Here is a 15,195-nt window from a genome sequence, read left to right on the forward strand (position 1 = left end):
GATCTGGAATTCACTCTAGCCATCTCCCAGGAAGTTAACCCTCATTTTAAGTCAGGAACATCCAGGATAATCAGAAAAATTCTGGACACCAGTTTTTCCAACTAAATATATTCAATCAATCAGAAGCACCTCCCAGGCTGCCATGGAGAGGTGATGACTGATACAAAGCTATTTAAGGATTCATTATTTTACCAATGATAACCAGCAAGTAAAAGCTTCTTGTCCAGGGAAAATAACTGTCCCTTAATAAGAGCTGATTATAATAACTTTATATTAGCCATGATAGCTTTCGGCTGATTTAAAAAGAAGTAAAAACACCCTTAAATGCAGGGAATGAAAAACTTAAACAGTCTACCCTTTTTTGAGAAGCATAATATATGGTCTTTATTCTCCAGTTCCTAGGTTCCTAACATCTTATTTAAATTAAGTCTTTATATTCACTTTTATACACCTCTGGAAAACTCCATGAACCTAATTTTGCTTCCACAGATGTAACCAGGGAAAGATTACAGCCTTTACTGGAGTGGGTTACCTAAGGACAACAAGTAAAACAACACTTAGAAGTATAAGCTGTCAACTGTGTAAAACAAAAATCAGAATGGGTCTAAATGTATTTAATACTTCAGTAATCTGATTGCAAACTAGAACAAGTAAGGATAACATTCTTCCCAATTTGACAATTCCATTTCCTTTTAGCTTCGGTTCCTATATCTGCTTTGGTATCTTCTGTTTGTGCCTCAAACAAAATATCCTCTTCCTCCCAGCACCCCAACCCCTGTGCACAGTTTCCTCAGTCCTGAAGAAAAGGACAGCATGGTCTCGAAGTGTTTGTTCGTCAAAGAAGGAAATTTCTCTTAAGATAAAATAGTTCCACTGCAAGCCTCTGTCTGTAGAGCATTTATAATTTTTCCTTGTGAACACAATGTTTAAACTTGTTCAGCAAAATCTGATCTGGCCCCAAACCATTTAGATTTAATGGAACTTTTCACTTAAGTACTATATATATCTGCAGATAAAAATGCACTGTAACGTTGGTTTTAAATGTAAATAGATGAAATCTGGAAGGTATTTTCACAGATGGCAATTCCATAACTTCAATACCAAAAGTTTCCTCAGTCAACTGTCTTAAATCTTCAAGCTCTTAGTGAAGTATTTTGCCATCTGTCTATGCATCCACAGATAGGACTCAAAACATAGGACTTGCACTAATTAGCAGTTAAAGAATAAAATAAATAAATGAATTCCAAACAATGCTGTGCTGCAGTGCACCACAAACACACAGTCCACGTAATTTAACTTTCTCTGCATGCTTCAACACAGAGGCCTCTGTGTTGTGCCTCGCCTGCTGAGGCACCAAAGCTGAGGCACCAAAGCTGAAGCTCCAGCTCCTATCATAGCTTCTACGTGCGGTGGGTCTGCTGAACACACACACCTTCAGAGTAGGTCTCATCTCTGCCAGATCTCTGATACATGTGCTCACTGCAGACACGTTTACTCCGTATTCACTTCCTTCCTCAGCTTCCCTCTCTAAATCCTGCTAGTCACTTTTGTTTTGATTAGAACTGGGCTTGCCTGGACCCTAGTAGAAGTCAAGTTTGGAACAAAAGACTCTGCATGGAGACCTCTTCAAAGGGGGCACTGCTATGTCACATTTAACAACAAGCAGCGAGGTAATATTGATCCCTCTTGCTCGCCCAGAACTTCCAGTTACTCTGAACAAGTAAGTAGCTTTTGCAGGCTCCTACCACGATGATGCAGTAATGGAAAATATATGCTGGATAAATGAAATCATTCTTGTGAAAGCACAGAATCACGTGTCATAGAAATTGAAAAAGTCAGTGCTAAATGCATTATGCCACGTTCAACCTTATCTTAGAAGAAGCAGTTAAACTGTGGCTAAAAAAACATGGGGACTTTAAAGATGAGGCATCTGATTCACCATCAGAAAGAATGTTTGGCCAAATTAAAGGGAGAATTTTTAGGTGCTGCTTATGCATGTCTTAGTTGAAGAGGCTCAGTAATTTTCCCTCTTTCTTTTGTTACAGGTACTCGCAACAGTAACATAGAAGAACAAAACTTAGGACCTACAAACTACAGTGCAGTTCAGAACACTGTAAGAAAGGCTCACTGCAAGGAAAAAAAAAAAAAAAAAAGGTTGTCTCCTATTGTTATCAGATCTTGCAATAACAGTAACTTGCAGCAACCATAAGAAAGTTCAGATGAAAGTGAGAAATTTCAAACCAGCCATGTTTCTTTTAATGAGAAAAAAAAAATACACCGACTCCCGCATGCTGCTCCTCCCTTCCTTCCTCTCCCCATCTCATAAAAGAGGATCCCAAAGAAGGATCACGTTTAAGGTCCCAGTTGAGAAATCCTAGATCAAACTCTCAACGTGGAAAGAATTTGGACTATAGTCAGGTCCAAGAAAACATGTTCTAAACTCATCAACCCACTCCATCTTGAGAAAACACATTTCTCAGAACATGAAGTTACAACCCTTGAAATTCACAAACATTTAATTCCATCTATTTACATTCAGCACCCTACTCTTCAGTATCATCTTTAACATACATGCTTCATGCTTGAAGAAAAATATATTTTTCTAACATAATCTGTACAAAACATGCATAAAAAACATCCACAGCATTTACACTGTGCTGCCAGAATTTGAGCAAGTTATACTTACTGAAGTTGCTTGTACGATTTTGAACATGCAATTAAACATTTTTCTTCTATCAAAGCTCCAACTCTTCTTAGTTCTCAGCAGTGAAGACTTTTTGCATGTGCATAACAAAAGGTTTGCTCTTACTTCCCCCCTCCAAGTCTGTTTCACCCCTTGACAACGAAATCATCTAAAATTTAGCAAGAGCTGTTCACACATGACTATGTGCAGAATCCCATCATAAAAGAGAAGTGACCTATATTGTTCACTCCATGCTAACTTATTAAAAGTCCAAAATGACAACTCTGAACAAAATTCAGTGAGGTGCACATTGCCATTGGCTTGTCTCAAAAGTTAAGTACTTGTAATTTTTATACCATACTGAATGACCTTAACGCATGACAAAATATAAACCATCAGAATAGAGATATTTTAAAAAGAGAGGGAGGAGGGGGGAACGGGAGAGTAAATGTTTGTAGACATGCCTTATATACATTGCACAAATACGCAGACGCCCATATATAATCACTGACATGTTTCTGCCCGAAATAATGCATCTAACTCCAGGTACCTCATTACCAGAAGGGTAACAACCACCTAAAGGTAGTTTGGAGAAAATCAATCACAATGATTAGTGCTGTAGGAAAGACTTAAAAGGTAGAGTTAAAAACTGAGTACTGCAGCTGTTCTACGAACTGAATTTTCACTGAGCAAAAAAGAAGAGGGGGTTTCAACACAAGCCTTGTCTGCTAAAAATAGTTATCAATATAATTGTGTAATTAGTGAAGCACTGACGCTACAAAAACACGACTGCAATCTGCACACAACCAAGGCTTAACTCCACAAAGAAAGAAAAATCATTCATTGCAAGCTCAAAAAACTGGGCATAATGAGCTTAAACTATTACAAGAATTTTGACTCAACATCCAAGTAGTTTTTGCTCACAGCAAGATCTCATAAACTGAACATAACCTTACCAAGAAAAGGTAAAGATGAAGCAATAAAAACATTGCTGCAGGTTTCAAGCTAGCTTTAATCTGACTTGTAGCAAGGTAGAGGCTTCTTTCCTCTACCTAGACTGATTCTGTAAAATTATTTTAGTAGCTAGAAACACTGCAGAAGGGGTGAACGCACACAGAACAGCATGCATGCTTAAATGATGAACTGTTTTCAAAGCAGTTTGTAACAGCAGTATTTTGTTTCCACAGATTAATAAACTCACATCTTTGCCTTGAAAGGAACAGTGCACATGAGCAAATTTTTCAAATGAATGAAGCTAATAAGAATAGGGTCCTATCAAGGAACCCACTCTGTTGTAAAAGCCGCACTGTAAAATAACTTCACTGATTTTTCAGAGACATTTTTATGCTCTGGCTGCTACTGGCACCATCGGCAGCAATCTGTACACCAATACAAATTATCTAAAAGGTATTCTGAACCAAAGTAGATGCTGCTTCTCTGCATCTCTTTAACTAGAAAAAAAAAATAATCTACTTCTAACTGATGGAAGGAAGATAATGTAAACGTGAAGTTCATGCACACTGCAGGTTTTGACAGAAAGAAAAAAGTGAGGAACGTATCTTTGTTCAGAGAGCAATCCCTTGCAGAACATTAATAAATTCCCTGAGGCATATCTCTAAGGAACATTCAAAAGGACTGAGGCACACAGCCTATGCACAGTGAAAGAAGCCACTTTTCATTGCATTTAGCACTACAACCTGAGAATATTGATAGACTCTAAGTTACTGAAGTGTCAACAAATAGTTTTAATATATCCTACCTCTAGAAAACTGCATTCTTTCAGGGAGAGGAAACAACAGAACAGAGAACTCCACATTTACCATGCTGTTTTGTTTTTTTTTTTTTTTAACTTTTTATTATTTTCTACAGCTACTGTACATTATAAGACAGCACACCATGCCTAGCATTACTCAAATGCATCATGTTATCATCCAGTTCAACTCTCCTGCATTTTCACAGCTCTAAGAATATCACTGTTTCTAAATGTATCTTTTTATTAATATTCCTGCTGTTCAATAATGCAATAAAACAAAATTAAAAACAAAAAAACCACCTTCATTTATCTATGAAGTAAATTTATGGAATTGCAAAGACCAATGCTGTCACTTAAAAATGTAGGAAGAAGGGAAGATGGTGGGGGGAAGCAGGAGGAATGCTCTTATTTAAGTATATTTTTAATTCTGTTTAAACAACAACAACAAAAAGCAAAATAGCAGTAGCTAAGTGAGAGGGCATTTATATTCCAGTACGAAGTCAGAATTGCAATGATGTAATAAATTCACTATTTAATTCCATGCTTGGCCCATAATTCCAAGTGCAAACAGCTGATACTGATTGCCAAGAGCTTAAGTACAGAGTATGCGTAACACTGTGAGGTCACAAAGAACACAATATACCACAGCAGCACTGTTTGCAAATTTGAGTCACCCTTAAACGTATTCCTTGAGAAAGCCTGGTGAAAGACAGCACAAACAGCCACCAAACAAAATAGAGAAATGGAATCGCTGTGCCCTCATGAACCAACCCTCCCTCCTTCAATACAAACATCATAGAAAATGGACAACCATGCCGAAAGTTAAGGGGCCTTTCCGCCTCCCTGGCAAAGCCCTGGCTAACCTCGAATGGTTCCTGTCACATGTGGGCCCTGAGCATACAAGGCCCAGAAGATCTGCATGCACCTTTTCCACAAACCACTGAACATGGGAAAAGCTCCCTTGGGGTCACGGCTTTGTGGACCGCCTCCATCTGAAGGCACCATGCCGTAAGTGCCCACACTCACACTGATGTGCTTAGAAACAAACCAGTAGCCACAGGCCTCTTCCCCACAGCCTTAGAGAGAGCTTTTGGCTCACTTCGTCATCACTGCAGTGTTGTTTTTTTTTTGTTTTTTTGTTTTTGTTTTTTGTTTTTTCTCCTGGGAGGGAGTATTTAAAACTCAGCCAAAGCAACCCCAAGTTCCAGTGTAGCACCACTGGGACACTCTCAGGCCTGAATTACTGCAAAACAACACTATAACGATGTCTTAATTTCACTGACTGATCTCAAATGTGCTTTTAAAAAGCAATTTGAGGTTTACAATCAACGCATTCAAATGTTACCTAAACGAAAAGTGTATTTATTTCTTCTTTCTGGAGTTTGCTTTTAAGCACTTCCAAGGAAAAGCATCTCCAGCTGCAGAGCACAAGCCAACAAACCATTTACTCCAGCAGCACGCTGTCCATTGAACTGACCCAAGGCAACTTTGTAATTACAGATGCTTCCAAATACCAAAGGAGCCACGTTACTTGCCTACATGAGCCCACAGCCCTGCTGCAGCCAACCAAAGAGGAGGAAAGACAGAAAAGGGTCTTACTTGGTGCACAAAGACATCAACCGGGGACTCCAAGGGGCTTCCCTCTCGGCTGCTCATGGAGATGAACCCGAATCCCATCCTCACATTGAACCATTTGCAGTGGCCGGCTCCGTGCCAAAGCGGGGATTCCTCCTCCTCCTCGTGCTCCGGCAGCCGCACGGGCTCCTCGCCGCCTTTACTCGCCCCTGCTGAGGGAGAGGGGGCAGGGGAGGAGAGAAGGAGAAAGATGCAAAGAGGAGTTAAATTCTGGGAACATCCTTTGGCCACCGCGTAAATTAGTTACTAAGGAAGAAAGAAAGAAAGAAAAAAGAAATAAAGGCAAACGAAACGCAGCGAGAGCAAACTGCGGCAGGAGCCTGTTTGCTGCTGAGTAAGGAAGCAAGCAGCGAGCTCCCGAAACGCGTCCATCGGAGGCCTCGGCTCGGCCCGATCCCTCTCGCCACCACCGCTCCATCCGCGGCCCCATCCCGGCCCTCGGACGTTACTTGGGTGTTGCTGCTTTAAGACCGATCCCATTTCCCGAGCGCGGCTCCCGGCCCAATCAGTCCCTCCTGGCGCGGCGCGGGCGGACGGGGGGGGCTGTACCGCCGGCTACGGCACGTGCGGCGCGGCCACCGCCGCTCCCCAGCGTGTGCCCATCGCTCCTCGGAACGCGCTCCGGGCGGCGGCGGCCGGGACAGGTGTAGGGGCGCGCTCTCATCCCGCCGCCGGGACGGGGCCCGGGCGGACGGAGCCGGCGGACAATGGCCCCCGGGAGCCGCTCGGGGCTGAATGGGAGGGGGCGGTCCGCGGCGGTCCGGAACAATGAGACCGCGGCGGCCCCCGTGCGCGGGCCGCTAACAGGGGAATGCGGGGCGGGGGGGTAAGGGAGGGCGGGGGGAGCGAGCGAACGAAACCGGAGTAAAACAATAGAAAAAGAAAATTAACCTTCGGCCATGTTGCCCCACGGGCCCTCTGCTCCAAACTCGTGAGATGAAAACTTTCCCTTTGGATCGAAGTGCTCTTCTGCTTTAACCCAACATCCTGCGTCTGCACGAGCCCCAATTTCGCTCGCATGGTCCAACGTGCTTTCCCCCTTTTGCCTTTTCCCTTTCTCTGGCGCTCGGTCTCTGGCCCCCCGCGCACACGTGACTTTGCCAATTACATGCTTTCTCGCTACTAATTTCGCATCGGGTCCTGAAGGGGTTGGGAGAAGCGGCGGCAGCCAATCGCCTTCTCTACGCGCCTGACACACCGAAATAATTTATGAATGAACACGGCATTTCCAACGCGGCTTTTTTTTTTCTTTTTTTTTTTCTTTTTTTTTTCTCGGCAGCTCACCCGCGCGGTGCCGTGCGGGAACCCGCGGTGCCACACGTGCACACGGCCGGAGCACACGGGCGGGAGCTGCGGGGCCGGGCGGCACCTGAGGAGCGCCGGGCTCGGCCCTTCGGAGCGCTCCTCGAGGGGGATGGGGGGAGGCATCGGGCTTCACAGGTTTCTCCGCCATCTCTTTCCGGGGAGGGGATGTGATTAATGACTTCCTAAATAGGAGCCCGGTTTTAAGGGCTGGTGGGAGAGCGAACCTTGGGCGGCGGCGATTGTTCCCCAGGAGCGTGGTGGGGAGGGGGAAGAAAGAGAAGGAGGGGGAACGGCAAAGGATTTGCTGGAGAGGAAGGCGGAAAAAAAAAAAAAAAAAAGAAAAAAGCGAGAGAAGGAAGACAAAGAGAGAACAGACAGCGCGGACCGGCGCTGCTGCGCTAAATTCCCGCTGCCGGCGGGCGGGCGCGGCCCCGTGCTTCCGCGCAGGTGGGCGCACCGTGCGCTGCCCGCGGCCGGGCTTCAACGCGCCGAAAGAGCGCTCCGCGCCGTGCCGTTCCCCATCGCTCTCATCTCCTCCGTAGTAAAGGTACAAATGGAGGTACGAAAAGAGACTTTGCTTTCTCTCGCCGCCTACTCGCGTGTCACCACGTCATGCGCCCTTTCCGCGCCGCCCGCCCCTCGGGCTCCGCTCCTCTCCCATCACCCGCCCGCACCCCTCGCTGCCCCCGCCGGGCCGGCAGCGGTGAGCGGGCTGTAGCCCTGAATTCCTTCGCAGCCTCCAGCCGGACGTTTCCCAGAGGTTACTTTGGCGGTCGGCTTCCTGTGCCGAGCTGCTCCAAGCACCGCTCCCCTCTGCTCGTAGCCTCCTCCCTCCGTGCGACAGCGATTATTTTACCATATTAAATCTCGGTAATCTTATATGGTTGGGTCTTATGGCCGTGACGATTTGTAATATGTAATAAATATAGGAGATGTTAACGTGCGTGAAACCTCAGCCACGGAAAAGAAATTCAGGTCACCTGCGGGAAAAATGCTTGTAACACCGGCTGGAAGTGACTGAGAGCACTCCCAGTGCAGCAGAACGACCCAAAATTAGGAGCTCCCTCTGCCCCTCCTTCAAAAAACACTCCATACACATGGCAATAAAGACCCTCGGATGGGAGCGCGTGGGATGAACAGGCACAAACGTTGTTCAAGCCCATCAAATGGTTCCAGAACATCCCTGCTCAGTACCTTTCATTTAAAATAAAATTAACTACGTGATGTTTTTCGATTAATAAAAACGAGGGATCGGTAACCGCACATATATTTGTTGTGATGTTTTTACGCTGCAAAATAAATGCAGGTTTTGTGAAATGGGGGTGTGTGCGTGCAAGGAGCCTTTCCTGCGATTTTCAGGCCTCCAGTATTAGTGGAATTAAGGTCGGGGTCACCGGACCGGGCGGCGGTGTCAGATGTTATCGGCTCACTCATTTCCTGCGGGGACATCGGCCTTTCAAGTGCTGAGAGAGAGCTGTGGCAGCCGGGGGGCTGCGGAGAGAGAGGGAGGGAGAAAACAGAAAGAGAAGAAAAAAAGAAAAGAATGAAGAAAGAACAACGGAGCACAGCCCAGCGATGCCCTCACAGAACCCATTCGCTGAGAATCAGCCTTAATTTTTCCCGTTGAAGGGGGCGGGCAGCCTAGGGAATAAACGGGAAGAAGCCCATAGAGCGGGTCAGGGCGAAGTTAGCTGAATGGCAGCAGCCCGCAGACACAGAGGTGTTTCTGTCCTCACGTTTCGCTACAGAGATGCTAATTTGGATAAAGACAACTACAGGAAGCGGATCGTTGTCTGCATAAACGCACTGCGAGCCCACTTGAAACTACATAACCACTGGCGATAGTTTAATCGCCACATTCCTAAAACTTTTGAAGTCTTAACTCCGATTACTTCTATCCCTTTAAAAATAGAAGAAAAAAAAAGGGGGGGGGGGGGCAAGACACCTCCTCATCCCTCCCCCCCCAAGAAAACCCACACCGAACTACATCGACAAAGACGGCAAAAGCGACACAAACCCGGCAGCACTCCGCGTGCCTCCGAACCAACCCCGGGCTTGCACGTGAAGCGGAGCCACGGCAACAGCTCCCTCCATCCCAGCCGCCCTCCTCTCGCAGCGGGGGAAGCCCCTCCCCGTGGGGGTCGGCGGGGCCGCCCTCCTGCCCTACGCCGGGCAGCGCCCCCTGCCCCGGGGAGTCGGGGAACGGCAGCGTGTAGAAGGCAGAGCCTCCGAGGGCGGGGACCCCGGGCCCGGGTCTCGCTCAGCCCCGAAAAATCCATTAAAGGAGATCAAAGGCGGAAGGCTGCCCGCCGGGCCGGTTTCAGGTAGCCCCGCGGCCCGGCTCCCGACCCACCCGCGGGACCCGACGTGATGGCGGTGGAGCTCCCGAGGCAGCGGCTCTTCCCGCCAAAACGCCTCACCTACGCGCCCGAAGCCGCCCCTTCCTTTCCGCCGCGCCACAGACGCCGCGCAGCGCTCGGCCCGAGGGCAGGCTCTGCGCCGCCCGCCGCGCTCCGCCGTCGGCAGCGGCCCTGCGGCTCCGGGACCCGCTTCCCGGCGCCCAACGCCCCCGGAGGACGTCTGAGGTGGCGGCTGTGCCCCGCCGCACCTCCACGCGGAGCGCCGCTTTCCATCCTCCATTCGACGCCCCCAGAAAACGCAGTTGCCCTCAGGAGCGGGAAGGTAGCGTTTAACGAACAGCACCCTAGAAACTTTTCTAACCATTAAACGAATTAAACGAGCTTCGCTGCTCTCCGGTTGTCCCGAGGGCGGGAAGCGCGGAGGCAGCGCTCGCCAGCGCGAGGCAGACAGCAGCGCCCTCCGGGAGCCGCTCGTGCGGCAGCCCGTGCTCCTTTCTGCCGTTCTGCGCAGTTCCCGCGTGCCTCGGCGCACACACAGGTGGGAACCGATCCCAGCCGACCCACGGGACTCGGCCGTGCCGAGAGCGCGCAGCCACCGCCCCTCAGCGGCGCAACTCCTCTCCGCGGGAGCTCCGCGCCTCCCGCTCCGCGCATGCTCCGCGGCGGGCGGGCACTCGGGGGAGGGCTCGTGGGGGCGGGCGGAGGCAACGTCCCACCACCGCGGCACTTCGAAGGCGCCACGGAAATAGTTAGCCGAGTTGGGAGCTTAGCGACTGAGGTGTGCAGAGCCTTTGGGAAGTGCACCTCTGTGGTAGCTCCTGAGCATCTGGGCTCATAGTTTACAACAGGTACCCAAAGGTATGTTACTTCCTCTATAGAATGATGTTTACTTGTCGTATTCAAAGTACAATGAGCAAGAACTCTGAAGCTTGTGGATGAAACCAACGATTCTCTCAGAAAAGTAAATGAACTGAGGCAGCGGGACGGAAGTACTACAAAACTGCAGTTTCACAGATACAAAGCAAGCCACATAAGATGCTATAGAAAGGACTGACCTGAGCCTGAGGAGACCTTCTTGAATGACCTCATCGTCTTCTGAGGCACCTAGAATCAGAGAGCTGGAGTCAGTGCTGTGTACATTGTACCGAGTTCCATATTTAATTACCTCTTCTCCAGTTTAACGGCTCATTAAAAGGCCATAAAATGCCGGTACTTGGCTCTGTGAAGTGACCTGTAACCGTACAGGCTGCGAGACTTACCTAGCTCATCAGAAACGCCAGGAGATAACCAAGACATAGTATGAAAACCAGCCGAGTCTCTCTTTTTAAAGCATCCTTAAATGCATCCTCCCTTTTACCGTGCTCAAGAAAGCTGTGCATCTGATGGCAACAGAAGGAAGAGACACAGATTTGCAGGGCAGTGGAAGCTGTTCTTTTCCTTCATCAATATTTAAAGCTAGTAGGTAACTTAAGAACTAGTGACTCTTGTCTTCCCTATGTGTAAATAGTACAAATTAAGCACTCAGGCATACATGATACATGATATTAAAAAGTGATAAAAAAGACATTGTTTGGTATCTTTCCTTGTCAAAACTGTAACTCAGTGCCAATTTGAGAAAAATACTTTCAATTAAATCAAATAGAGAATTACGGTGTAACAAAGCTACATTCTACATCCCAAACAGAATGAAGCCGGTTATTCACAAAAATACGGATATTTAGCTTTATCAAAACTATGGAAAGTGCACTTTTGACCGAGCTGAGCAAGGCCTGGCTGAGTTTGTACAATAAAATACCATGCAGACACCAAGTATCACAAACAGTGGGAAGCACAGAGGAAAAGACCTTGGGTTTGGGCAATCCCGTGAGCCAGGCTATACAATTTGTTCAATGCAAGAAAGATGAAGAGGCAGGAGCATGCACAAACTCACCTGCTACAAAACTTGTCCACTTGTGACCCTTTCCTACCTTTTGGTTAAACTACTTTAACTAAAATGCGACCAAAGCACGTATCTTCCTATTTAGATGTAAGACTGATTCTCTTTTCTTTTAGAGAAATCTAAGATTTGTCTTTTTCACTATGGAAAAGTGTGGCCTGACCCCTGTTTTTCCTGGGCAGGGGGGAAGAATATTCCACTAGGAGTGAGCAAAGCCAAAAGATGAATTATCGAAGACAAACGAGAATCAAATTTCTCTAGCTTCCTCTTCCCCCCATGCCCAATTATTCTGTGTCCCTTACAATGCTGGGAATTGGAAAATGGTGTGGTGCTGTCTTTCCTTTCTGTGCAATGACAGCAGAAAGCAAATTCAGCCCCTCCCCCTTGGTAATAACTGAGTTTTTCATAAGAATTGTGTGGACTTGTGCTCTACATTGAACCTAACCCTGCTTTTACACCTTCAAGCACTATAGTCCAATCTCTGTGTTTGCTCCTTTGTTCTGCCAACCTGTGGCTACGTGGCTTTTGTGTCTTTCGGATTTACTTGCATTATTTATGCAACATAATGAAATATGCAAGCATAGAGTAAAGGATCTGTTCTTGGCTTTGACGTGAAGTCTGCCTCAGTTTATGAAAGGACTAAAAATAAAGCACAGCTCTTAAAAACTGTGGTAGAAAACAGCACAAACACAAGTTACTCTTCTTTCCTGTATCAGTGTTCCAAAGCTTTTCTAAGCACTGCACATTTAAAAATACTACATAAACACACCACATTATTAAGTAGAAGGAAGGAGATGCAATTTTATCTATTTATATATAAAGTAGTTGTTTTAAATAACTTCCCAGTAAGATGCACAGAACTTACCACCAGGGATTTTACTATGGAAAAGCCTGAGCATTTTAGGAACTCATTTAATCCAGACAGCATAAATGAAAAACTGAGCAGTATGTATTTTGCTGCATCCCACTGCAATCCACAAGAATTCAGTCACCGACTTAAAGGGAAGCAGGCTGGGCTCTGAAAGAACTGATGACAAATCTTCCTACACCCCCTTATACTCTACAAAATAAAGAAAACTTTTATGCTTGTTAGTTCTGAAATTATTTTGGCATTTACATGAACTTTACAACTTTGAATAATAAATAACTTTTAGGAGTTAAGTTCTAAACAGCAAGATACTTTAGAAAAAAAGGTTCCCTATTTGAAAGCAGCCCCAGCTCTGCACTCACAGTGTGCAGAAGGATACAGGGGCAATAGGCACAACGACCGGTGCAGCTGAACAGTGTGTGGAATTATTGCAAAAGAATTAAAGATGTACTGATAGACAACAACAGTAATCCACATTTCTTTACAAATAGTGCATGGCTTGCTTTTCAACTTGCTTAGCAGCTTATATCGTTTATTTTTTTTGATGACTTCTTACTGTTATCTTCCATTGATCAATAAGTTTATATACGATTTTGTTTAAAAAGTCTCTTTGCTAAGCAGTGTTTTGATTTTCACATCATACACCCGTTAGTGTGGAGAAGTTTGCTGCTTGAGAGATTCAGAAACATAATTTCCTCAGATGAAAGTAAAACTGACATACACAGTTACTTCATTAAATAAGTTATGTGGTTTCCTTCAAAAAAAATAAGTCAAAAATGAAATTTCAGAGGCTAACCCTGCTTCTTTCACAGGCAGTGGTAGCAAGGGGACCGATTTAAAGCCACAAGTATTTTTTTTCCAGGAATGACTCCTGTAAGCACTACCTAGAGTGAGGGAAGGAGGAGAAAACTCAGCAATACTTCATGCTGTAACAAACGAGAAACAGGGGAAAACATGCACTGTTAAGGGAGCTCTTTAGTAGAGTTCATCAGCAGCGAAGGCTTAAATAGATGAATGCTACAAAATACATCCAAAATTTAAAACCTCTATATACAGAACCCAAGTATAGGAGGAGCATACAGTATCTGTTTTTATTGTTTTTAATTTTTATTTTGGTCAAATGCTATTAGGTTAGAAAACACATTTTATCACCAATTTGTTGTCTATATTTTCAACCAATCAAAAAATAACTGACTGTTATCTTTTGCTTACAGTTGTTGAATGCTGGCTAAAGCACTGTGCTCACAGTACTTCGGCTTTAGAAATCATGAGTGAGCATTGCCTTACACTCTGAATTAACTTGTTTTAAGAATATTCACCTGTGTTCTTTAATGTGCAGTTCTAAATAATGGATATGTTCCTGAGGAGTTCTCACTGCTTTAACTCTTCTTCTGTTTTCGTTTCGTTATGTAAAATAGTGAGAATGAAATGCACAACAACAAAAGACTCCTGAAAATGGATGCTCAGGTGTTGGTATCCTTATGAAATTACAGGGGTAAAAGATATGTGGATGTTCTCACAATTTAATTTAGTCTAGGCAAAAATTTATTTAAAATATTAGTGAGAGAGTACATATTGAGCACGTGAGAATTCCAAGCATCAATGCTGAAATACTTCATAACTACTGATTCAAGAAAATTCATTAAACAATAGCTAAAAAAACCTACAGTTTTTATTCATTGGGTCCTATTTTGTAACTGATTTGATGTAGGATAGTTACAGTTTGAATGGGACGCAAGTTTCTCTTTAAAATGAAATACTATTGTTACATTAATATGGACAGTACTTTTGCATTAAAATATTTAGGATTCATCTAACTTAGAGCTTTAATAATACGTACTAAAAGAACATCCTGAACAATATTATTTTTAATTTAAAAACAGGCATTAGATAACCCCAGTTCTTAAGAGTATTTCATTTATATAATCCTTCATTTCATGCAGTCTGCATTTAGTTGTACAAAGGTTAAGCAGCCAAACAGTAATTACTTCATAAAAACCAATGAAATACAAGTATGTTACAGCTCGTGTTTTATAAGATTCAAAGACAACATTTTCAAAATACATGATTAAGAAAAGTGGAACCAACACCTCTCCTACTGCTGCTTTTCCTGCTTCGTTTTTGTTGGCAGCGCTTTGAACCCCACTTATGGTTACCATGGGCATTTTGAAATTGCCACAAATTCATTCATGTAGGTTCTATATGATCCTAAGCAAATGAAATCATGAGAAACAACCTTCCTTCTGATAGCATTCATTTGCTTTCAGACTGATTTTTTTTTTTAAATTATTATTACTTTTAAACTAATTCCTTTTATGGAAAAACAAACAAACAAACAAACAAAACAAAACCAAAAACAGAATCCACCAACTTTAAAAGCCAAGATCCTAAAGCTATTGGTAGATCAGCATATTTTTCAGATATTGTACTTATTTTTGTGTGCAAGAAACTATACTGATTTGTAAGCTCAGAGGCAGAGAATAACATTTCTCTGCAAACAAAACAATATAAATAAAGTCCTGCAGAGAGATATTTTGAAGGCTAACGAAAGAAAGATGTGTACACCTACAAAGGTAAGAAGGCAAATTCAATAGCTGAGTTTTTAGTTAAAGGAAAAACTTTTTTCCCCATTCTCCAAGCTTACACCAAATTGAA

General features: G+C 44.6%; 1 protein-coding gene across 3 annotated transcripts in view; it reads right to left on the bottom strand.

Moving 5' to 3' along the window:
* The window catches only part of LIN28B (lin-28 RNA binding posttranscriptional regulator B), an 84,101-nt gene extending 73,276 nt beyond the window's left edge, over positions 1–10,825 (bottom strand). Inside the window, exons 1-2 of one of the 3 annotated variants that reach the window (XM_010707560.4) lie at positions 10,792–10,825; positions 6,036–6,220 (exon numbers count right to left, since the gene is read on the bottom strand). In XM_010707560.4, coding sequence (XP_010705862.1) covers positions 6,036–6,220; positions 10,792–10,825 — 219 coding nt within the window. Of the gene's footprint in view, positions 1–6,035; positions 6,224–6,962; positions 6,973–10,791 lie in introns of those variants that run through there. The other 2 variants (XM_010707559.4, XM_010707561.4) reach the window with 2 other exon arrangements.
* Between the last annotated feature and the right edge of the window lie 4,370 nt (positions 10,826–15,195).

This window comes from Meleagris gallopavo, chromosome 2 (genome assembly GCF_905368555.1).
Source record: "Meleagris gallopavo chromosome 2, MGAL_WU_HG_1.1, whole genome shotgun sequence".
Classification (NCBI taxonomy): Eukaryota; Metazoa; Chordata; class Aves; order Galliformes; family Phasianidae; genus Meleagris; species Meleagris gallopavo.